The sequence below is a fragment of the Schistocerca serialis genome, chromosome 5 (genome assembly GCF_023864345.2).
Source record: "Schistocerca serialis cubense isolate TAMUIC-IGC-003099 chromosome 5, iqSchSeri2.2, whole genome shotgun sequence".
Taxonomy (NCBI): Eukaryota; Metazoa; Arthropoda; class Insecta; order Orthoptera; family Acrididae; genus Schistocerca; species Schistocerca serialis.
In genome coordinates this window covers 217,467,589-217,491,676 of record NC_064642.1, presented here as the reverse complement: position 1 = coordinate 217,491,676, position 24,088 = coordinate 217,467,589, and the positions used below count along the sequence as shown (strand labels likewise).

The window sequence follows — 24,088 nt, the reverse complement described above, 5'->3', positions numbered from 1 at the left end:
TTCAATACAAAATTTAGTTTTAGAAATGTACAACTTTAATTTACAACATTTATTGAATTATTGTGTACTAATATAACACACATCGTTTGCTTTCATTTTAGCTTTTGTCAAAAGTGAGAGACCGTCAAAATTTCCGAATTTGCAGATAAAGTATGTTCGAGGCTTAGATCCCATAATAAAACTAATGGATAAAGATGGAAACGTGAAAGAGGTAGGTTTCTAATTGTGTTATATCTGTTATACTAAATTGTAATCAAATCTGTGCAATTGTAATGTGCATATATTTCAACAAATTCTCACATATTGTAATTATCCATTTAAAGTTAATTGTAGAAGATATTGTAAACCTATTCTGTTACTGGAGAAAATCAGTCACAGGTAATAGAAAATTATTTCCAGTGCAGGAAACTGTCACATTTCATGCTATAATGACTACTTGGTAAAACAAAAGTATAGTGGATAATTATCGTATATGTAGAAAAGAATCAGCAAAACACTGTTATGCATTTGCTTATTCATAAACACACATTTTATTTAGCAGTTAAACTATGTACAAATAAATCACATATAGTAATAGCTGCTGACTCTTCTGGAAATATGCAAAATGAAAACTTCTGGAGGCAGATACCTCTTTAGTGATACAGTGTGTTTTGCTGCTCACTGTTGGACTCTGAGTGACAAATCCTTAGCATATGTCAATGAGTAGGAATTTGTCTGGTCCTGGGCACCAGGACCCCAGGAAACTGCTGCCATGGCAGGTATCCTTTGCTATGGCTGACGGTGTACGTGAGGATATCCTCTGACCTGAATGAATGGCATTAGGATGGGCAGTCTGCAGTGAAATGGATCTATTTCACCCATACCGAAGGTGGAGCAACATAGGTGTCTCGTTTGGAAGAAAGCAAGATTCCAATGCAGGGATCTACAATCACACAGTGATCCCATCTTTTTGCCATGCTGTGGCATGAGAAAGAGGCAAGAAGAATTGGAGGTACACAATTTGACCAGTTCAGAAATGAAGAAAAATCTCTTGCAGCAACAAAGCCATACCTTCAAACCATGATGCCAAGGAACAAGCAGCCCCACACAGCAGGTGGAGGTGCTGAATTGCTGTTCTGCCTTGTAGATGTGATGGGTTCTATATGTTCTCCTATCTGCACATATTGTAACTATATTTTGCACAATGGGATATTCTGGCTCTTACTGCAAAATGTCATTAACATCTATCATCATCATGGAAGCCTGAACATGAGACATGTCATTTCATAAAAATGTCAAGTTACACTTCAGGTTAGGCCCCATTGTATTGGAAAATGAACATAGGCTTTGTGCTGGGTTGTGGGATTGGTCCATGTTCCAAGATGTTAATTTATGTGTAACCTTTAACAGTTTTCTGTGCAAATAAATATGAGTCTGGTATGGTTATTTAATTTTGTCTCATTAAATTTAGTCTCCAGTGGCAGCACAAGGTATCTTGACTCCTTTTGGTCATTGAGCTCATTGGCATCTCCAAGTAAGTGATTCATTCTAGCAAGTACACCAACAGCAAAATTAATTTCAGAAAACTGTAAAATTTTAAGTAGATGGATGACTGGTCATCGCTTCCCTTCAGGAGTCAAAATTTCAAGCACTGCCAATACAAATTTTTAAAAGTAGAAAGAAAGAAAAGTACTCAGTTCTCTGTGTTCCTTCCTTGGGCAAAAAAGATAGATTTCAGAGGAAGCTTGTAAAGGAGGGAAAGTCACTCCTGCCAAATATGGAAAGGGATGCACGTGGTTCACGGACACATAGATGGAGATGATATAAAGAAGAGCAGTGTGTGTTGTCATTGGTTTGTTTAGTGAATATGAGAGTGCTACAAAGGTACTTGTCAAACTCCAGTGGTAGGTGCTGCAAGATGTGTTGTGCATCACAAAGGTGTTTACTGTTGAAATTATGAGTGTATGTTGTGAGAAAAGTTGGGCAGTGTATTGTTTCTGACAACATACAGCTCACAAAATTATCATTCCTGGATAAATGAAGAAAAATCAGCATTCGTATGAAGGTTTGCCGACAAGTGTTCTTGCCACAACAAAGTGCTCACAATGTAAACAGGATTGTGGTGAAATAATAGTGGTACCAAAGTACCCTCCATAGCCAATCATGCGGTGATTTGTGGAGTGTGGTTTAGATATTTGGCCATCTATTTAGTAACAACATAATTTTGCAGTCATTCTAGCAGTCCCTCAGTCGGTCCATAAAGCACCACTAGGGTTGGTGTTGTCAGTGCATCTGCAACTAGGACTGTCTGAATATAATTGTTAACAGTTTATGGTTCGTATAGATGGTGAAATCTCATTTCTATCTGTGGTCAGAAGTGTATGATAGCTTCATACACAGTGAGAAGTCCTCAGTCATAAGCACTCCACTTTTTTGCAGTGGTGACAGTTTGAGAATAAAAGGCTAGCTGTTCCAGCTGTTATTGTAATATGGTATGTACAGCCGTTGGGTTTGCATGAGCCACAGTCACTAAGGGTGCATCAAGCTTAAGATGCACCAGAAGTGGAGCTTTCACCATGTGATGTTTTGTAGGGTCAAAGACGGAGCTCATTTCCTCAATCCACTGCACCAGAGAGTTTCCTTTGATCCCACAGCCAGAAAGTGCTGCAGTTAACGGTTCATGTAGCTATGTGCTGCTCCATGGGAGATGATGATGATAAAAATTTAGCATCGTGAGTAATTGACGTATCTCCTTGGTAGTGCTTGGCTTCTGTATTCATAGAATAGCTTCATCGTTTTCCAGTAGGGGAAGGGAGCCAGAAGATAATGTTTGACAATCGAGAAAATAGACTTCAGGTTTCCTGGATATATAGTAAACTATGATAAGATACACCGTACTATTCCAACATTTTGAACATCTCAAAGAGGTGTTGTTGACATCCTTCAATGGTCGAAAAGATAAAGATACCTTCAAGGTACACAAGGCCTCAATCAATCTTTGCCAGGTTTGAGCTGCATTGTGTAAATCAGAGGTCATAAACATGCTGTCGAACAACCCCAGAATGGTGTAATAATTGCTGGTTTTGGTGTGTCTTCTGCCACCAGTACACTAAAGATTGTTACATGATAATCTTGCAGCAATGAAACTGGGTAATGGTCTGGGACGATCCTTGCATTAAGCACTCTATAATCGGCACATGGATACCATACTTCACTCTTCTTAGGAACCAGGTGCAGCGGAGACAACTGTGGATCACTTGGTGGGATATTACCTTCTTTTAACATGGTAGCAAACTCGCCCTTAGCTAATGCCAGGTAATATGGATCCAAACATGTAGGCTGGGTCATTCCACATCAAAACGTGCAATAATACAAGGATTTGTAACCCTATCTCAGATTTTCACAAAACTTTTCACATTTGCTTATATTTATAACATATGAACTTCAGTAAAATCCCTTTTGCCTCAGACTAAAACTTTATTTTATATCGAGTTTTAAATGTGTTGATACTGTGATATCTGGGCTCTGCAAGAATGTCAATGCAAAATGGAACTTGTCTACATAAACACCCATAACTCAGGTGTTATGAAGCTTTTGATTTGGAATTTCTTTCAGAAGTTAAGTAAGCCATATAGTTAACACGAATCGAGTTATTGAAGCAGTAAAGTTACAAAGAATTTTTTTTTAATGTTAATGTACGTCAATTTCAAATTTCGGAAAAATTGCAAGGATGTCGAAAAATGCTTATATCACATTTCTCCAACCTTCTAGGAACCTGATTTTGGTCTTAAGCCCCTAGATTGCAATCTTTGTAATAAAGAAAAAAATTTTAATGGGTCTTCTGCTTTTTGGCACACACATCTGAAATCAAAATACTTTTGGCTGTGATGGAAAAGGGTCATTTTAAGTAAGTTCATTCAGTCACTGTTTCACTGCCTCAGATGCAAGGATATCAAATTAGTATATTTAAGTATAACTCATTCTAGGCAGTCAAGTTAACTTTAAGTGTGAAAATTTATTTCCTTTCATTTGACTAATTCATTAATTTTTCGAAGACTATAATATATGAGTTGTGTGTTCAGCCTGTCAGCTGTTCAGTGATAAAAAAGTGTTTTTAATCAGCAGTAGCTTGTTTGAAACCTTTATGGGCATGGAAAAAATGCAAAAATTTATGAAATTCATTATTGAGATTAATTGGCATGCAGCAGTTAGCCTATTTGGCCTCAGTTGCTCTTTGTCTTTCTGTGAGACAGGTCATATCTTTGTGATGCGACCCTATCATTCCACTTGTATAAAGTATGTTTTAAGTTAATTGGTTCTCAGTTAATTGCGGTATAAAATGAGAATTCGTGCACTGTTGGAAAATTACTAAAAACACCATGTCATTTGACAGTGTGTACCTTAGTAAGAACTCTAAAAAAAATAAGAGCTAAGTGAAGACCAACAAGATTTGATATTTCTGTGATCCAATATAAGCTTTCCACAAGATCTAGAAAGTGCTACTGTATGTGGACACCACAGGTGGTATTGCTTAAAAGTTTTTGAAACTCATCAAAGAACTTGTTGTGATCCTCTAAAAAAAACACACACAGCTTTTTTTCTTTGAGATCAGTTCGGTAGTCTTTGCCTAAAACAAGAAGTGCTAAAAGAATCTGTAAAACCAGGCCAAAAACTGTGGACAACATGTTGTAAGATTTGTGAACAGGAAACTGACATCAGTGATAGAAATGAAAGTGATGCAGATGATCCAGAGGTGACATTTCATGAGTCATTACTAAAAAATCAAAGTATTGAGGATGCAAATAAAACTTTACGTGATTTGGTGTGCTCTCCTTTAAAACTTCACTCGATTCCAAATCGTAGCAAGGCTTCAGATGGCAAAAAGAAGCTAGAAAAGTGAATCATGTTTTGAAAACGAAATGAGCTTACAAATATGCTGATGATGAAAGTGAGTTCAGCCAGTGGATAAACACAGATCATAGGGTGGAATTGGTAAAGCAGTCTAAAACTGTTGTTGAATACATAGACTTGTTGGTAACAAAATTACAAGCACTTAAAGCACACTCGTTTATATCTAAGTCTCTTTTCCCTGAAGGTCAAATCCATTGTTTCTTTGTACATCAAATCATATTTTCCTTCTTTCTCTAATTTCTCTATCTTGTCAAACTTTTCTGTCAGCCATTTCTCCTTTTCTTTTTCTGTCTTCCTTCTTAATTCATTATTTAACCTCTTGTTGTTGCACTTCCCTTCTTCTGTGTTTACAGTTTTCCATGTCCTGCAATCATCCATCTTGGTTATCATACCTGGTGTTAAGCATTCTTTCTTTACTTTTTTCTTCTCCTTGACTACAAGCATTTCCTTAGCTGCCTTTCTGATCCAATTTTTAAAACGATCCCATCTTCCTTCTGTGCATTCTGTTTCCTGTCCTTTCATAATGATTTTACAATATGCATTATCTAATTTTTCACAATTGCCTTTGTCTTTCAGTTTCTCAAAGTTAATGTGCTCTCTCTTTTGTCCTTTCCAGGTTCTTTTCAATTTAACTAGAACCTCAGCTATTACTAATATATGATCTGAATAAATATCTCCTCCTAGATAGCTTTTGACACTCTTTAGGGAATTTTGGTATCTTTGTTGTATCACTATGTAATCAATTTGATATCTTTTGTTGAAAAGAGAAACAACAAAGGACTAAAGGAAGTAGAGGCAGCAGACGGTAAAATGGTGCATGAACCCCAAGAAATAATGATAAGATGGGAAGAATATATATAATGGCTATACGCTGCAGACAGCCAACCAAGTGAAGATGATCTTGGGATAGAAGAAGAAGATAAAGTTGCAGATGATGACAAAGGAAATGCAATACTGACTAGTGAGATTTAAAAATCTATGAAGGAAATGAAAAATGGAAAGGCAGTGGGAATTGAAGAGATTCCTGCAGAACTGTTAATCATTGGAGAAAGATGGCAAAAGGGAGCTGATTGAATTGTGTAATCAAATATACTTGACAGGAAAATGGCCAAAGGACTTCTCAGAATGCATCTTAATACCTATAGAAAAGAGAAAGAACAGCAAAAAGTGTGAGGAACATAGAACAGTGAGCCTGATATCGCATGCAGCCAAAGTCTTGCTGAGGACACTCAACAGAAGGCTATACGGAAAGCTGAATTGTGTAATAGGAGATGAACACTTTGGTTTCAGGTAAGGAATGGGAACTAGAGATGCCATTGGGCTCCTGAGAGTGATAGGAGAGAGGTACATGGAGAAGAAAAGGAAGGTGTATATTGTGTTTATTGATCTTGAGAAGGCTTTTGACTCTGTCAGATGGGGCAAACTGATGGAAATCCTAAGAAAACATGGAGTTGACTGGAGGGATAGATGGCTAATTAGAAATTTATATTTGAACCAGAGAGAAAGAGTAGGAATAGGTGGTGTGATGAGTGAAGAAATGGAACTGGGAAGAGGAGTAAGACAAGGTTGTTGCTTATCACCAACACTGTTCAATATACAGGGTGATTCAAAAAGAATACCACAACTTTAGGAATTTAAAACTCTGCAACGACAAAAGGCAGAGCTAAGCACTATCTGTCGGCGAATTAAGGGAGCTATAAAGTTTCATTTAGTTGTACATTTGTTCGCTTGAGGCGCTGTTGACTAGGCGTCAGCGTCAGTTGATGCTAAGATGGCGACCGCTCAACAGAAAGCTTTTTGTGTTATTGAGTACGGCAGAAGTGAATCGACGACAGTTGTTCAGCGTGCATTTCGAACGAAGTATGGTGTTAAACCTCCTGATAGGTGGTGTATTAAACGTTGGTATAAACAGTTTACAGAGAATGGGTGTTTGTGCAAAGGGAAAAGTTCTGGACGGCCGAGAACGAGTGATGAAAATGTAGCACGCATCCAGCAAGCATTTGTTCGCAGCCCAGGAAAATCGACTCGCAGAGCTAGCAGAGAGCTGCAAATTCCACAATCAGCTGTATGGAGAGTCCTACAAAAAAGGTTAGTTATGAAACCTTATCGTCTGAAATTGGTTCAAGCACTGTCTGCAGCTGATAAGATTAAAAGAATCGATTTCTGTGATTTTATCCTTGCTCAAATGGAAACAGATGAATCTTTCGTTTCAAAGATTGTGTTTAGTGATGAAGCAACTTTCCACACTAACGGGAAAGTCAACCGTCACAATGTCTGTATATGGGGCACTGAGAATCCGCGGGAAACAACTCAGTATGAACGTGACTCGCCTAAGGTGAAAGTTTTCTGTGCCATTTCAGCCAATAAAGTTTTTGGTCCCTTTTTCTTCGAAGGTGCTACTGTAACTGGACTACAGTATCTGGAGATGTTAGAGAATTGGCTGTTCCCTCAGCTCGAACAAGAAGCACAATAATTCATATTTGAGCAGGATGGAGCGCCACCACATTGGCACTTATCTGTCCGTAACTACCTGAACGTCAACTACCCGAGGCGATGGATCGGCCGCCAGGCAGCCCGTGACAGAGCACTTCATCACTGGCCTCCAAGAAGCCCTGATCTTACCCCCTGCGATTTTTTTCTTATGGGGGTATGTTAAGGATATGGTGTTTCGGCCACCTCTCCCAGCCACCATTGATGATTTGAAACGAGAAATAACATCAGCTATCCAAACTGTTACGTCTGATATGCTACAGAGAGTGTGGAATGAGTTGGAGTATCGGGTTGATATTGCTTGTGTGTCTGGTGGGGGCCATATTGAACATCTCTGAACTTGTTTTTGAGTGAAAAAAAAAACCTTTTTAAATACTCTTTGTAATGATGTATAACAGAAGGTTATATTATGTTTCTTTCATTAAATACACATTTTTAAAGTTGTGGTATTCTTTTTGAATCACCCTGTATATCTCGAGGAAATTATTAGTGAAAGTTTTGATGGAAGGAGAGTAGTTTGTACAGGGTGTCAGAGAGCGACGAAAAGCATGGTAATTGGAGGAAAGGGGAGAAAATGCCATAAGAAAATAGGGGGAGAGGAAATAGAGCAAGTGAATAACTTCAATTACTTGGGAAGTGTAATAAGGGATGATATGTATTGCTCAACAGAAATTAGGAAAAGAATTGCAATGGCAAAAGAAGGATTCAAGAGGAAACAAATTACTTTGTGGACCACGAAACAAAGATCTGAGGAAAAGACTTGCCAAATGTTGCATCTGGAGTGTTGCACTATATGGTGTGGAGACCTGGACATTGAGGAAGGAAGATGAAAGAAGACTGGAGGCACTAGAGATGTGGATATGGAGAAGAATAGAAAAAGTGAAATAGGAAGACTGAATAAGAAATGAAGCAGTATTAAGAAGAGTTAGAGAAGAAAGAAACATGCTGAAAGTCATCAGAAAGAGAAAACTGAACTGGAATAGACATTGTTTGAAGAGGGACTGTTTATTGAAGGAAGGAATGGTGGAGGGAAAAGGGGAAGAAGATATCAAAAAGAAGATATCGAATGCTGGAAAATATCAAAGGAGACAAATGTTCAGAAATGAAAAGACTTGATGTGGACAGACAAAAGTGGAAGAGGCTTAACCCATGACAAGACCTGCCGTAAGGCAGAATACCATACTACTACTACTACTGTATCTAAGTGTCAGTCAAAATAACTGAAAAAAGTGAAAGAAAATCTAACCCTGGAAAAAGCAATTCTTTTAATGGACTACACCGAAAGCTACAGTTCAGTAATCCAGAGTGAAATTCAGGGTTGCCACTGGACAATCCATCTCCTGTGTGTCTATGTGGTAAATGAAGAAAGTAAATTGGTAACTGTGAACCACAGCTTTAAAAGTGATGATATGGAACATGATGTAGGATTTGTTGATGCCGTCCAGAAAGAAATGGTTAAGTGGCTGACAGAGCATTACCCACAAGTGAAGAAAGTGCATTATTTCACTGATGGATGTGCTGCTCAATATAAGAATAGAAAAAGCTTTAAATCATTTTGTGAGCACAAAAACAGATTTTTCTGTTGAGGCTGAGCACTCCTTTTTTGCCACTAGCTGTGGTAACTCTGTGTGCAATGGTTTGGGAGAACTATAAAACATACATTGAGAAGAGCTAGTCTTCAACTGGTGGATGATACACAAATAACAACTGTATCTAGTGCTTACATTTTCTGCAAAGCTAATATTGACAAATGTTTTTTTCACTTCTTAGAGAAAATCAATGTAGATTTCTTACTCAAGAACCCTGAGAAGAGATTTTTGACAAACCGCACAATACCTGGTGCCAGGAACTTTCACCATTACACACCACTTTCTCGTGTTTCTTTAGAGATTAGAAAAGTAACTTCTTCTGAAAAGCCTTCCTTGATATTTTCATTCAATGAAGATGTCCCACAGTGGACATGCACTTGTCCTCAACAAAATTCTTTTGTAGCAGTTGTACAAGATGACAGGTGGTACTTGCCTTCATCGGTAATGCCTGTGGAGGAGGAGCAGACTTTGAACTACTTTTTCTCCGCCCACTTGTACCAGCAGTGTCATCCTTTCTGCCTGAGAAGGAAGACTCTTGTTTTGTGCCTTTGGAAAACATTTAACGTGCTGTTGGTGTGCCTAAATCAACACAATTAGGCATAATGTATTATTTTAATAAAAAAAAAATATGAAGTTAACAGATTATAATTTGTTACAGTAGATTAAAACAGAAATTCTCTTAAGAAGTTTCATTGATAGTTTCATGGATCTTCACTGCTGAACATGTACATTCGAAATTAACATTAGTGTGGCTAGGATAATTGTTGTTTAAAGATACTAAATATAGTTAACACATGTAATGAAAATGTTTCAATTAAATTTATAACTTTTGGCTCTGTACTTCTATCAGGAAGCCTTACTATAGGTTGTCAGTTTACAGAATGTGATTTGAATAATCTTCTGAAAATAATTTGATATATGTTAAATGAACATCCAATATCCATCAAAACTCAGGGTACCCTTAAAAAAAAAAAAAATAATAATAATAATAATAATAATAATAATAATAATAATAATAATAATAATATCAGAGTTTCAATAAAAATAAGTCTTGTATCAGCTTAAGTTGATTTTCTATATTCCCAGAAGTCAAGAATAGTTATTATTTTTCCAATAAAGATACATCCCTTCAGTGACATCTGGGGAAATATGACAATGTGTTGAAAATAAGATACTTTCTATTATTATTATTATTATTATTATTATTATTATTATTATTATTATTACTATTTTTGTCTGAAGTAACGCAATCCAAATGACAAAGTTTAGTTGCAGCATTTATGTTTGTAAAAAATTTCCATTTTTTCCCCTCAACTACATGAAGTATCAGGAGAATTTTATTTATTTATTGTATGGCAATACAGACACATAAGACAGAACAGGCAAATCACTACTATAACAAACGTTAATAATTGCAAACAAACATCACTAATATAACAAATTTTAAGGATTACAAACAAACATAGTCTATTAATATAATGTATCGACTCGGGAGTTGCGAGCAGGAAGTCGGCGGGGCTACCATTATAGGCTCTTCTGGAACACTCTTCAACAATGTGGCTGATGGTCTGATTTTCTCCACAGTCACACTGAGGGGATGGTATTTTACCCCATTTATGCGGGGAGTAAGCACATCTGCCATGAGGAGTTCAAATCTTATTTAAAATTTTGCGTTGACATTGCCATGCAGAAAGTAACAAGTAGAAAAATTTTCATGAAAATCTGAAGCAGTGGGTGTCAGATGTGGATGATCTTACTTAGAATGATTTTTTTTCGTCACAACACAAAGTTTTGTGATTTCAGATTTCTTTGTGTGTCCATTTCTAGAAAACCTATTAACAATTTTATTTTATTGCAGTGTGTACTGTCTTGGGAATTATTTAAGACCAATTATAAGTTACCACCATGTTGGAGAAATGTGATATAAGCATTTGTCAACGTGTCTGTACTTTTTCTGGAAACTGGAAAGTGACACACATTAATTTTTTTGTATTGTTCTTTGTAACTTTGCTGCTTAAATAATTACATGTCTTTTTAAGTATGTGCTTCTGTTAACTTATAAAAAAAATCCAAATGAAAAGCTCCATAAACATCTGAGCTATGGCCATTTATGTAGATAAGTACCATTTTGAGTTGGCATTCTTGCAGAGCCCTGTTATCAGAATATCACTACATTTAAAATTTGATATAAAAAAAAGTTTTATTACTCTGGGAACAAAACGATTTTGCACAAGTTCTAATGCCACAAGTATAAGTAAATGTGCAAAATTTCATGAAAATCTGCATGATTTTACGTGGAGTGACCCAACCTACATATACTAGAGGGCTGTTTGTTGTTTTCATAAAAATGCTATTACAGTCCTTCGATTGCATCAATTTAGTGGTGTGTGTGTGTGTGTGTGGTCATGCTGCTGTCGAACCTGATTGCAGTCAGGCCAGTCAAACTGTCTACAAGTCAAGAATTCATAACATTCAGCATCAGCTGTTAATATGCCAGGAAATCCATGCCATTAATTGGCTCTGAGACATTGATGACAGTTAAGTTCTGGATCAATGCTTGGTGTAGTCTCAAATCAAATTTTGTGTGTAGAGTTAAATATGTTGATATTGTGGAGTTATTAGTAACCAACAAACAGAATGTGGTTGATTTCTGGGAGTGATGTACAGAGGTCTGTGGCAGTGTGCTCGAATCAGAACCTGTATCTACTGAATATTTCAGTCTAGACCTCCTGTCACTAACAAACAGGCGATGTGATCATGCTATTTTGTCTTCTTGCATGACCAATTCTCAGATGTGGACTTCTTGTGAAGCAGCTACTCTTCAGATGAGCTCAGTTTTTAGTGTCCTGTAAGATTATTCCACTGGCAATGCAGTTATATCATTTTGAACTTCATCAACATATTAATGGCCTAGTTGGCTCAATACCAAGGTAAACATCATTTAATCCATGGTAATTCCTGCATAATTAAAACTTGCCTGCACTTAAGGGAACCATAGTGTGGGATTGTGTGGCCAGAATGGTGGCAAATGTACTGCTAATCGCAATACTCGGGAGTCTCTTTGCCTCTTGTAATCATCTCCTTGTGTAGTTCTTTAGGCTTGGATCATGTTAGGGTTACCAGTTGTCAGTAGAGCTGTGATTGGGACTGTTAGACTTTGTTAGATGTGTATCTTCCAAGCCTGTTACTTTGTGTAAATTATCTACTCACTGAATTATGTAGAACAATAATGTTATTTATCAGAACAGTGAACATTGCATTCAGTGACTTTTCACTGCAACATCATCTGTGATGGCACACACAATTTCCATTGGCAAATGAAACAAATACAGCAGATGATGGCTGATGACGATAACTTCTCACTATAGTGTGTACCAGTTGTGTTATGCATAAAAATCATTGCAGGTAGTTCCCTACGCTAAGCTATCAAACACAGATATAAAAGAAACACAGAATATGTGAAAAGTGCAACATGTGACTAATAGAAATATGCTTTTGCTCTAAGAATTAACTTATTATTCAAGAACTATAGGACAAATTGTTTTCAGTTTTTTTAATAACTGGTGCCAGTGGAAACTTAATGAAACATTACAAAGCCGTCAGACTGCATACTAAAACTTAACTACATAGACACACACAGACACAAATCACAGTTTGTAAGTTAATTGAAGGAATAAAATTAAAAAGGTGAAGGGTGGGAGGATGTTACACTGTTGCTAAATATTATACTGATGTCAAAAACAGGTTATTTCAAATATAAAAATATGCAGGTTATAGTTATGACATGTTTTAGGAAATGTAAACAATTAAAAATATTTGTTATTGAGGTACTACGAGTGCCTACTTAAGTGTGGTGGTTTTGGTCTGTGCTCTTCCTCTTGTATTGTAGTTATGATGCTAGGTAGTGAAGGTGTGTTGTCTGTTCCATCAGGGATATTCTTTTTCAGACTTCTATCTGTTGGAAGTCTCTGTCTAATTTAATGAACAGCCCAAGGAGCTCGGATAGAAATTTTTTTTTCGATAGCTCAAGTTACTCATTTAGACCACAGTGGAGGAAATTGTGTGTTTGCAAATTTCAAATTCTTCTAGGAGTTTTATTTTATTGCCTTTGTTGGTGGTATAAAATACCTTTAATGTTAGAAACAGTGTATCAATGTTGAGCCATATGAATGGCGATTGCAGATTTACTTAAACTTTTTAGTCTAAAAGCATCCTTGTGTTCACAATTTTTTATATTAAAGCATCTGCTGGGCTGACCAAGATGAAAGCTGGGGTAATTGTTTGTCACAGTCTTGTAAGGGGCGCGCTGGCGCGCGCTTGCGGGCGGGGCAGGTTTTTTTTATCTTATCATTTCTTTTATTAAGTGTAGTAGGGAGCCTGTACTGATGTGTGTTTGTTCATTTATCACACATTTCTTTTCAGCAATGGCTTTCTGAATGTGGAAGTTCTCTTGCATTTGTGTAATATGTTTGTCATGGTTGCTTATTCTCATTATTTTCATTTCTTGTTCCATGTTTTAGGATGGTGGTTATGGTGTATTAAATGTTCTGCAAATGTGGAATGGTTTGTTTCGTACTTCCAACAGCTGATATGTTCTTTGTATCATGTTTTAAAATTTCTGCATGTCATGCCTATATATATACTGCATCACAACTTTGACGTTAAAGTTTATGTATGATCATTGGAATTTATCCCTCTTGGTAGCTAGTTGGCTTATGTGTGATTGGAGGGTTTGCCCAGTCTTATATGCTATTTGGAAACCCTGTCTCGTTAGGATGTTTGCAACTCTGTGTGTTAATTTGTGTGTAAGTGTGTACAAACACACTCAACAAACACACACAATGACAACACCACACAGAAAAGAGCCAGATGGCTCACTATGATTATTGTCCAGTAGTCAGTAATAAATGTCTTACTATGTGTGAACATTTACTCTCGGTCGTCTGGGAGACACTGCCCATCTTCCCTGTATCTCAGGTCTAATGTGTTGTCGCATGACTGTAAAATTTTTGAAAACTAAAATTTTTTAAACAAATATGTTTAACAAATTTCCACAAGTACTGGATTAACCAATCCCAGTGCAAGGACCTTATTAAAAATTATTGATTACTTTTGAAACAATGCATTTTCGATATTATTATCCACCATTTCGATTTCCAATGCATTACGTTGTTTTTGAAAATGAGTGATAATGAATTTCCATGTATTTTAAACTTCTTATCATCAATGTTTCACTTCTTCACAAGGCTGAATTCCATACAGATACCTGTAGAATGTTTTCTTGCTATTGCCATTTTGCATTTTTTATCCTCCCGACTTTGGCCATCATTGGTTAATTTGCTGTCCAAATAACAAAACGTATCTACTGCTTTTATTGTCTCATTTCTGAATCTAACTCTATGTGCACCACTTCAATTAATTCAACTACATTCAATTAGCTTTGTTTTATATTTGTTGGTGTTAATCTTGCAAGTTCCTTCCAAGGCATGATCCATTCCATTCAGTGGCTATTCCAAGTACCTTGCTGCCTCTGACAGAATTTTAATATTTTTTGCAAACCTCAGTTTTTATTTCTTCTCTCTGAGCTTTCATGCATTTTTCTGAGTATTTCCTTCATTTTCTTTACTTCTTGCATAGTGTGCAGATTGAATAACATCAAGAGGCTACAACTCTCTCTGCCTCCTCGACTACTGATTCTCTTTCTTATCCATTGACTCTTACAACTGAAGTCTGCCTTTTGTACAAAATTGTGAATAGCATTTAGCTCGGAGTATTTTATCTCTGCAGCCATCAGAATTTTAAAGCAAGCATTTGAGTCAGTGTTGTTAAAAGCATGTACCAAATCTACAAATGTAAGTTTTGACTATCTCTTAAGACAAGTCATACGGCCAGTATTATCTCACATGTTCCTAGATGTTGAAATAGTGAAGTCAAAGTTTTAATATTTTTCATGTTCTTTCTATGTTATCTTATCACTGTACAGAACTTACAAACACACAATTGTATTACAAATTTTTTACAGGTACTGGCAATTGATAAATGGAATACCGATTCTGTGGAAGAATTTTTGAAGACGCATTTGGAATCTGTAGAAGATGAAATTAGAGACTACTTGGAAAGTAATATGGTTTGATGCGTCTTGCTGTTCTGTTTTTTACGTGCAAAAGTTTTATGTTACTGTACAAGTGCCAGAGTAAGAGCTTGTAAGATAGGACACAGGTAGTAAGTAGATAATTCTGTGTATAATCAGCTTTGGAAGTCTGGCTGTGGCCTGTGATTTTCAATCTGAAATGGACCTGTAAAACTTGTGAGCTACAAAAGACACATAGACAAGTATTTACATGTTAAATAAAAAGATAAGTAATTTTTGTTTTATAGAGGCTGTGATTTACATAACAAATGTCATATTTGTGTTCAGTTGTTACAAAGTGTAATAAATTGTCATCACAATTAACAGAAAATTAAAGTGGGAGTGAATGTGTAGTGATGATTTTGGTTTTGTATTAGAAAGTAAAATGGTAAAATGAAAGGTTTGTCATTTCTTCATTTGATCTTTATGAATGAAAAGTGTTTTGCTACCTCTACCAGCATTACCCCTTAGTTTTCAAATGCCTTTGAGAATAATTTGGTTTCCTGTATAATTTGAATCAGTTTCTTAAAAAATGCATCCAGAAGACTTCCAGCTGAAGCCTTCCTGCCGTTGGTCACCAGTTTGCTGTTTTGAGGCTAAAGTGTTGTACCAACTCATTCAGTGCTTGCAATGGATCCCCCAGCTTCCTTTTGTTGTATACAAGGTGTACAATTTTGCTTCCACCATTTTTTCCCCCAGTTTTTGAGGCTTTAATGAAACAAATTGGTTACACATGTATCATTAAAAGTATTTTCCATCACTGGCCACTACTTTCTCCCAACTTTCGGGCCGTTTATGAATTCTGCCTCAAAAAAAATTGTTCATCTTTTGAAGCGATCCACAAATCAATCCAATTTGTGACTTCTTCATGAGATCAGAAGTGTTGGTCAGCCAGGCCGCGGGCCATTGATCTAAGCAGGTGGTAGTCAGAGGGAGCAATGTCTGGAGAATACAGTGGGTGGAGTAGGACTTCCCATTTGAACGTTTCCAAGTACGTTTTGACCTCTTTTTCAACGTGGGGTCAAGCATTGTCGTGCTGCTAAATCACTTTATTGTGCTTATCGCTGTATTGCGGCCGTTTTTCTTTTAATGCTCTGCTCAAATGCATTAATTGTGTTAAGTAACGAGCACCTGTGAGTGTTTCACTTGGTTTTAACATCTCATAGTACACGACTCCCAGCCGGTCCCACCAAATGCAGAGCATTATTGTGGAGCCGTGAATATTCGATTTGGCTGTCGACGTGGAAGCATGCCCGGGATATCCCCGTGATTTTTTGCGTTTACGGTTATTGTAATGAACCGATTTTTCATCCCCGGTCACAATGCGGTGCAGAAATCCCTTCCATTTTCGCATCTGAAGCAACTGTTCACAAATGCCGTTTCATGTCTCTTGGTTTCAGCTCACACGGGACTGGAGTTCCTTCTTTCTGAATCATGCCCATAGCCTTGAGACATTTTGAAATGGCTTGCTGTGTCACTCCCACTAATCGTGCCAAATCTTCTTGAGTTTGACGCGAGTATTCACTCAGCAATGTCTCCAATTTTGCATCTTTGAAAACATTCTCTCTTCCACCAATATGTCGGTCTACACCGTTAAAATCACTGTTCTTAAAGCGTTGAAAACACTTAAGACACGTTCTTTCACTAATAGCGTCCTTACCACACGTACTTATGAGCATTTGAGGAGAATCACCTGCTGTTTTCTTCATATTGAAACAAAACTGTAACAACTCCTGCAAATGATGAGAATTAGGCTCGTAAACTGAAATTTTTAATCAAGAAAACTTTATGATGCATACACAAATCGACTAATGTTTGAATGAGGTTATGTTGACCGAGGTCCAAGCTATCTCCCCGACATCTGCGATCTGTTTCTTTTGACCGCTACTTACTGTTGCCGCCACCTATCGGCAAACGGCGGAAGCAAAGTTGTACACCTTGTAGGTCTTTGTCATTCTGTTAGTTAAGCTGGGGTTCTACTACTTTATCCACTGAAACTTAGTAGTTTTTTTTTTTGTCTCCTACTAAGTCCTCAGTGATGTGCTGACAAGAATCCTATCATCCATATTAATTTGGTGTTTTACTCCCAAGTTTTTCGAGACATTTAAACCTCTGTTTATGTTCGTATCCTAGTGCTTTCATTTATTGTATTGCGACTCTCAGCAGCCATCTCTGCAAATGAAAACACCGGCACAGATCTCGCTTGCCCGCTGTAACCTGCCAGGAAAAAAAAAAAAAAAGGTAGGGGGGGGCCAGGAATCACTACCCCACAGCTCATACCCGCCAGTCGCTTGCCTTTTTCATTGCGTCAAAACACTGTGCCCATGTTTCTGCTAACTTTGACATGTAAATTCTTTCATATAAAACTCTCACTTCTCGTGCATAACACAAACACAGAATGCAGTTGATAGAATAGCAATGTCAGAAAACCAATTTAGCCTCCACAGAAGTCAAGCCCAACTTATCTAGCAAGAGTCTACCTTTTACTGGCCCTTACACTACTGCTAATACTGAGAAAAAGCCTAATTTGCATAATGACATCTCCAGGAACAAGCCATGTCAGAAACAGAATCGTCTCGGGGAAAGGATGTGGTTACAGTTATAGGTAATGTTAATGTCCACTTACTTTTTTAGGCTTGACGGTGCAGCCTCAAGCTTTGTCCTACCTCCTCCTACCTTGTGTTCCAAGGAGAACTCCACAGGAAAGCATTCAAGTTCTTAGTTAGGATATTTAAGGCTTTGATGAAAGACGTCATCAGTTCAAGAAACCATTTCTGAGCACTATATTTCCCATTAATTAATTAAACAGTTCTGAACCAATGCATTACATTGTTATTGGCAACTAAGAGCTGATGTCTCGGCAAGTCTCTGGAGTTACTACACTTTTCGCAATGACTGGAAACTACCCTTTTCCCAATGACAGGAATTTGATACAGTATATTGCATATTGCTGTGACCTGTACAGCCTGTATACCATGAGCTAGTATCCTCTCGTGTTCCTGGCCAGTCTCCCAAACTGACAGCTGACATTTTGCTATTGGTAGTGGCTGATGATTGCCTGCTGGACCACATTGCCGGAGAAGGCTGCGCACGGTGGCAGCCCTCCGAAGCCTATACAGCCGCCCCTGGTTGCTTGCCCTGTAACAGTCCATTATCACTGTCAACAGTCCGTTGTGCCTCCCCAGCAGTTCTGTCATTAGCAATGATTGAAACATCGCATCCTTTAAGTCTTCCCCACCAAGGGACAGTCCCATTGGTTACTTATTGCAGCCTGCTGTCTCTTTAACATATGAGGGGCAGTCAAATGTAGGTGAGACAGATGGAAAATAAGTAAACTGTTTATTTCAAAAGTAATCACCATAACTGTTAATACATTTGTTCCACTGTGAGACAAGATGGTCAGTGCCTTCATGGAAAAATGTTTGCAGTTGCCTGTGGAAGCATGAATGTACCCAGACATGCACCTCTTCATCTGAAGCAAATCGATGGCCAAGAATGCCTTTTTTTAGAGGCTCCAAAAATATGGAAATCGCATGGTGAGAGATAGGGATTGTATGGAGGATGTGTAAGGGCTTCCCAGCAAAAGAACTTGGGCTACATGTGTGCAGGCATTATCCTGCAGCACTACTGGGCATTTGCAATTGATGGCATGCTTCAAGTGTTATAAAGTGTCCATGTACTGCTGTGTGTCAATTGTGGCACCGTGTTGCCGAAACTCAATGAACAGTAGCCCTTTGCTGTCAAAGAAAAAGATCCTGTTGACTTTCTCAGAGCTGTCATACCTGGCTTTGGATTTTTTGGTGGGGGTGAGTCCATGTGCATCCATTGTTGTCTCTTATACCACCAAGCCATGTCACCAAAGCATAAGTGACCCCTCTGCAGCAGGTGGAGACACTCAGTTGCAGCGCCATCTTGGGAATGTTCTGTGCTTGCATGTCTTTCTCCAGATTTGTATGTATGTCAGCCAAGTGCGTGCAAGGTGGGAAATTCTGTAAATACTAACTACTTAATATTTTTACATGAACATCTTTCATCTACTTGCGAAGAAGAAGTGAAACATGTTATTCTGGATGAACATGTTCCACCATGTGACTGATGTCCAATGTGAGCCGAATGTCTTCCACTGTCCGCCATTGGTCATTTCTAATGACAGCATCCACTGCAGCAATGGCATGGAAACAGTCTGAGTAGCCTTCTTAGATTGTTTTCAGATGATGCTGCCATTTACTGTCTTGTAAAGTCGTCAGATGACCAAACCAAATTGCAAAATTATTTAGGCAACATATCTGTATGGTGTGAAAAGTGGCAGTTGACCCTGAATAAAGAAAAGTGTGAAGTTATTCACATGAGTACTAAAAGAAATCTGCTAAATTTTGCTTACGCAATAAGTCACACAAATCTGAAGGCTGTAAATTCATCTAAATACTTAGGGATTACAATTACAAATAACCTAATTTGGAATGATCAAATAGATAATGTTGTGGTAGAGCAAGCAAACCAAAGACTGTGATTCATTGGAGGAACACTTAGAAGGTGCAAAACGTCTACGAAAGAGACTGCTTACACCACACTTGTCCGCCCTATCCTGAAGTATTGCTGTGCGGTGTGGGATCCGCATCAGGTTGGACTGACGAGTGACATCGAAAAAGTTCAAAGAAGGGCAGCTCGTTTGGTATTATTGCAAAATAGGGGAGATAGTGCCACAAATATGTTACATCAATTGGAGTGGCAATCATTAAAACAAAGGCAATTTTATTTATTACAGGATATTGTCATGAAATTTCAATTACCAGTTTTCTCTTCTGATTGCAGAAACATTCTGTTGGCACCCATCTACATGGGGAGAAATGATCATCACGATAAAATAAGAGAAATCAGGGCTCGTACAGAAAAATTTAAGTGCTCGTTTCTCCTGTGCGCCGTTCGAGAGTAGAACGGTAAAGAGACAGCTGGAAGGTGGTTCATTGAATGCTCTTCCAGGCACTTTCTTGTGAATAGCAGAGTAATAATGTATATATAGATGTAGATGAAAGATGAAAGGGTAATGAGGTGATCAGTCTCTCCTGACTGACACCTGACCTTCTTGAAAAACACACACACACACACACACACACACACACACACACACACACACGACATACTATGTTTGCCACACATAGCAACCATTCGGGGATGAGTTTAATCTCCTGACACTCCTTTCTCAGTCATAAACTGCATTATACCTCGCTGTTTGTCTTTCCCAGCCTCCATAGTGAAGTCATGCATACATGACTTGCTGACTTCATATTGAGCACGTCTGATAGAAAAACAGCACACCAGTGAATGTTAGTGCTGTTCATTCCTGATTCCCAATAGAGGGCACTTCTATAGAAATACCTACCTGTGTTACCAACATCTGCACCATGCATGTTATATAGTCTGTGTAATTTCTATTTGACTGCCCTTTATATGTAACTTCCGTCGGTTCAGAAAAAAAATTCACAAGTCATATTTACAATTTTAAATTGGTCTCTACATTTCACCTCTTTGTCAGTATTAATTTTAACATTATAAGTACTTTTAAGTTACTTAAAGTAACATGTTGTCTGAAACTTTGCTACCTCTCCAACAAGGACAGGATTCTTGCTTGTTGCCAGGACTGCCTGCCTGTCTCTGCCTTGGTTTATGACACTAAAGCAACTAAGGCATAAATTTCTGGTCGCTTGATACCCTATTGCATAACATTACTAAAATTTTCAAAAAAATTATTTTCACTTCAAAACATAAGGTACACGCTCTTCTTGAAACTTCTCTCTGACACTGTCTTAAAACCTCCTTAACTGAAATGATGAGCATCTGATATGTGAAATACTTAGCAGACTAGTGAATTGGATTTGGTTCAGTGAGTCAAACATCAGTTTTGTAAACACAGTGAAGTGGTGGCACAGGGGTTGAGGTGTATTGGTTCCTCATTTGGGAGGGCAGCTGTTCAGCTACATGCCTAGCCACAGATTCAGGTTTTCTGTAGTTTTCGTAAATTGCTTAAGGTGAATTCTGGACATCACCGTTGAATAGGACACTGGAATTCCTTCCATGATATGAGCTTCAGCTTCACATCTTAACAGTTTTCTTTTTGAAGGGACGTGAAACCTTAATCTTCCAGTGTCCTTTATTTTCATAAAGGTGACTGCAGGACAAGTACAGTGACAGTCTGAGACAGCAGTATGGTACAGTGACTTGAGAGGCTAAGCGTGTCAGCATAAGAAGTGAGATTCAGATTCCTGCTTGGCCATCCCAAGTTAGATTTTCTCACCTTCCTATCTCACTCCCAGCTAATGCTGAGATATTTCCTGGAAAGCCCATAGCCCATTTTTTTCTTAATTTTTGTCTAGTCTGAACATGTATTTCATCTGTAAGGACATAGACCAACAGTATGACATTACTGTAACCTCCCTTCCTTGCAAATTAGGCTGGTAGAAAGGATACGTCTATAAAACTTCAAAACACTGTGTATAGACCATTTCATAAATGAGATCGATACTATCCACCACAGTTTCTACAAACAAGCAATATGGTGTAATGATAGCCTTGTAAGAATCCCCTGGTAATATGAGTAATTAGGGAGTTTATATATATATATATATATTAAAAAAAAACCAAACAGCCATTCAACTAAGTTTGGTACTTCACTGAGAGGTTTCTTACTACAGAATCACAGGTGGCTTACAAATCTACTGTCTAACTGATCAACATGTGTTCCATTTACCAAATAAAGGTCTTATATGAACACCAGGTTCATGAAATGAGAAGAAATGCCCTCCAGCTTTATAGCAACATTTGTGGTAGATTTGATCAAGAGGCAGTTTCAAGGGCTCTAAAATTGAACACTCTCATCACTTTGTCTGACTAGAAGGCCACGTTTGCAAATTTTTACGTGTCACCCAATCACTCTATGGTATTTAGGTTCCATTTGCTCAGTCAACTGTATGGGTGCCTAATAAAGAAAGGTTTCTTGCCATGGCTTTCACAATTGTATCATTCAACATTTTTCTACTTTAAAAATGGCTGAAAGCTCCCAAAACTTAACGAAAACAAATTATTTCATCAATTATGCAACAATAATCGTTCCCACACTAGTTATCAAATCTAATAAAAACTGTTTCTAACTGTAATGTGCTTTTATTATGGTGGCGGCATTATTCATCTGCCACAGCTGAGATCACCGGCATGACTCCCGACGATCCTCCAGCAGGATCTGAGCAAAGGACCATGACACTTGACAATCACATTGTTGCTGACAAGTCAGGATTCAGTTGGGTGAACAAAGGAGTACGCCAACAATATGTAATGTAATTTTTGCAATTCTGCAGCAATAACTCTAAATGAATGTGACAGTGTATTGCTGTCATGAAATGACATTTGCTCTTGGCAAAATGGGGTACCATAATTTTTCCAGCACCCGTCTTTACATTCTTTGAAGTAGATTCACCAGAAGCATTCCATTGTTTGGATTGTTGCTTGGTTTCTGGGTGTATTTATGAAAACTGGTCTCACTAACAATGACAGCACGACAAAAAAAAATAAATCATTTATATCTTGCTTAAAGTGCTCCAAGCTCAGCTTCAAATGTGAGTACAGCACTTGCTTGTTGTCCAGTTCCAAGTCATGATATCCATTGCATCGTAAGTATTTTCATCACCTACTTATCAATTCTCATTTCCAGTAACTCACCTATGGCTTGTAGTACTTTGTTTGAAAATTAGCGAGAATCATGTTGTGGCCTTTTTGACTTATTTCTTTGGTAAGCACATCTGCTTGGGTAGTCCTTGTAAAGAAAACAGATGCTGGTCACTTCAAAATTTTTAGAATCAGTATGTAATTTTTGTCATAGATAGTGAAGAGTAATCATAAACAGCATCCAGTATTGCTTTTATCTGAGCTTATGTTTTCCTATCCAATAGCAAAAACTGAGTCATGGAATGAGAGTGGCTTTCCCATCTCTGCAGAAATCATACATTGATCAGCCAGAACACTGTTGCCATCTACCTAATATATGGTATGTCCATCTTTGGCACAGATGATAGTGGCAGCGCATCATGGCGTGGAAGAAATGTGGCCTTTGTAGGTCGCTGGAGGGAGTTGGCACCACATCTGCACACCCAAGCCATGTAATTCCCGTAAATTCCAAGGAGGGGGTCGACAAGCTGACACCACATTCAATCACATCGCAGATGTGTTTGATCGGGTTCAGCTCTGCCGAGTTGGGAGGGGGCATGGGAGAGGGGGTAGCACATTAATTGGAACTTGCCAATGTGTTTCTCGGACCACTCCATCACACTCCTGGCCTTGCGACATGGTGCGTTATATTGTTGAAAAATATCGCTGCCATCAGGAAACGTGATTGTCATGAAGGGGTATATGTGGTCTGCAACCAGTGTACGATACTCCTTGGCCATCATGGTGCCTTGCAGAAGCTCCACTGGACCCATTGACGCCCACGTGAATACTCCCCAGAGCATAAAGGAGCTGCCATCACCTTGTCTCCATCTCACAATACAGGTGTCAAGGAGCTGCCCCCCTGGAAGGTGATGGATTCATGCCCTCCCATTGGCTTGATGAAGGTGGTTTTGGGATTCATCAGACCATGCAACACTCTGTGACTGTGCCAACAAGTGCCATTGGTCATGTGGCCATTTCAGTCATAGATGACGATGTCTTGGTGTTAACGTTGGCACATGCAGGGGTCATCCACTGTGGAGGCCCATCGCTAGGAGTGTTCTGTGCTCTGTGTGTTCACACACACTTGCATTCTGCCCAGCATTAAAGTCTGATGTTGTTAGTTTCCCTAGAGTTCATCACCTGTTCACTTTTACCAGTCTGCCCAGCCTATGATGTCCAACATCTGTAATGAGGGGTGGCCACCCATCCCCATGATGCCCGGACATGGTTTTGCCACAGTTGAACACAGTCACCACAGCTCTCCTCAAACATCTGACAAGTTGTGCAGTTT

General features: G+C 38.2%; 1 protein-coding gene across 1 annotated transcript in view; it reads left to right on the top strand.

The window, feature by feature from the left end:
• Positions 1 to 15,452, top strand: part of LOC126481595 (selenoprotein F) — a 46,164-nt gene extending 30,712 nt beyond the window's left edge. The window contains exons 4-5 of the mRNA XM_050105458.1: positions 102 to 211; positions 14,992 to 15,452. Of these exons, the coding sequence (XP_049961415.1) occupies positions 102 to 211; positions 14,992 to 15,102 (221 nt within the window). The 3' untranslated portion in view covers positions 15,103 to 15,452. The remainder of the gene's footprint in view (positions 1 to 101; positions 212 to 14,991) is intronic.
• Positions 15,453 to 24,088: the final 8,636 nt, after the last annotated feature.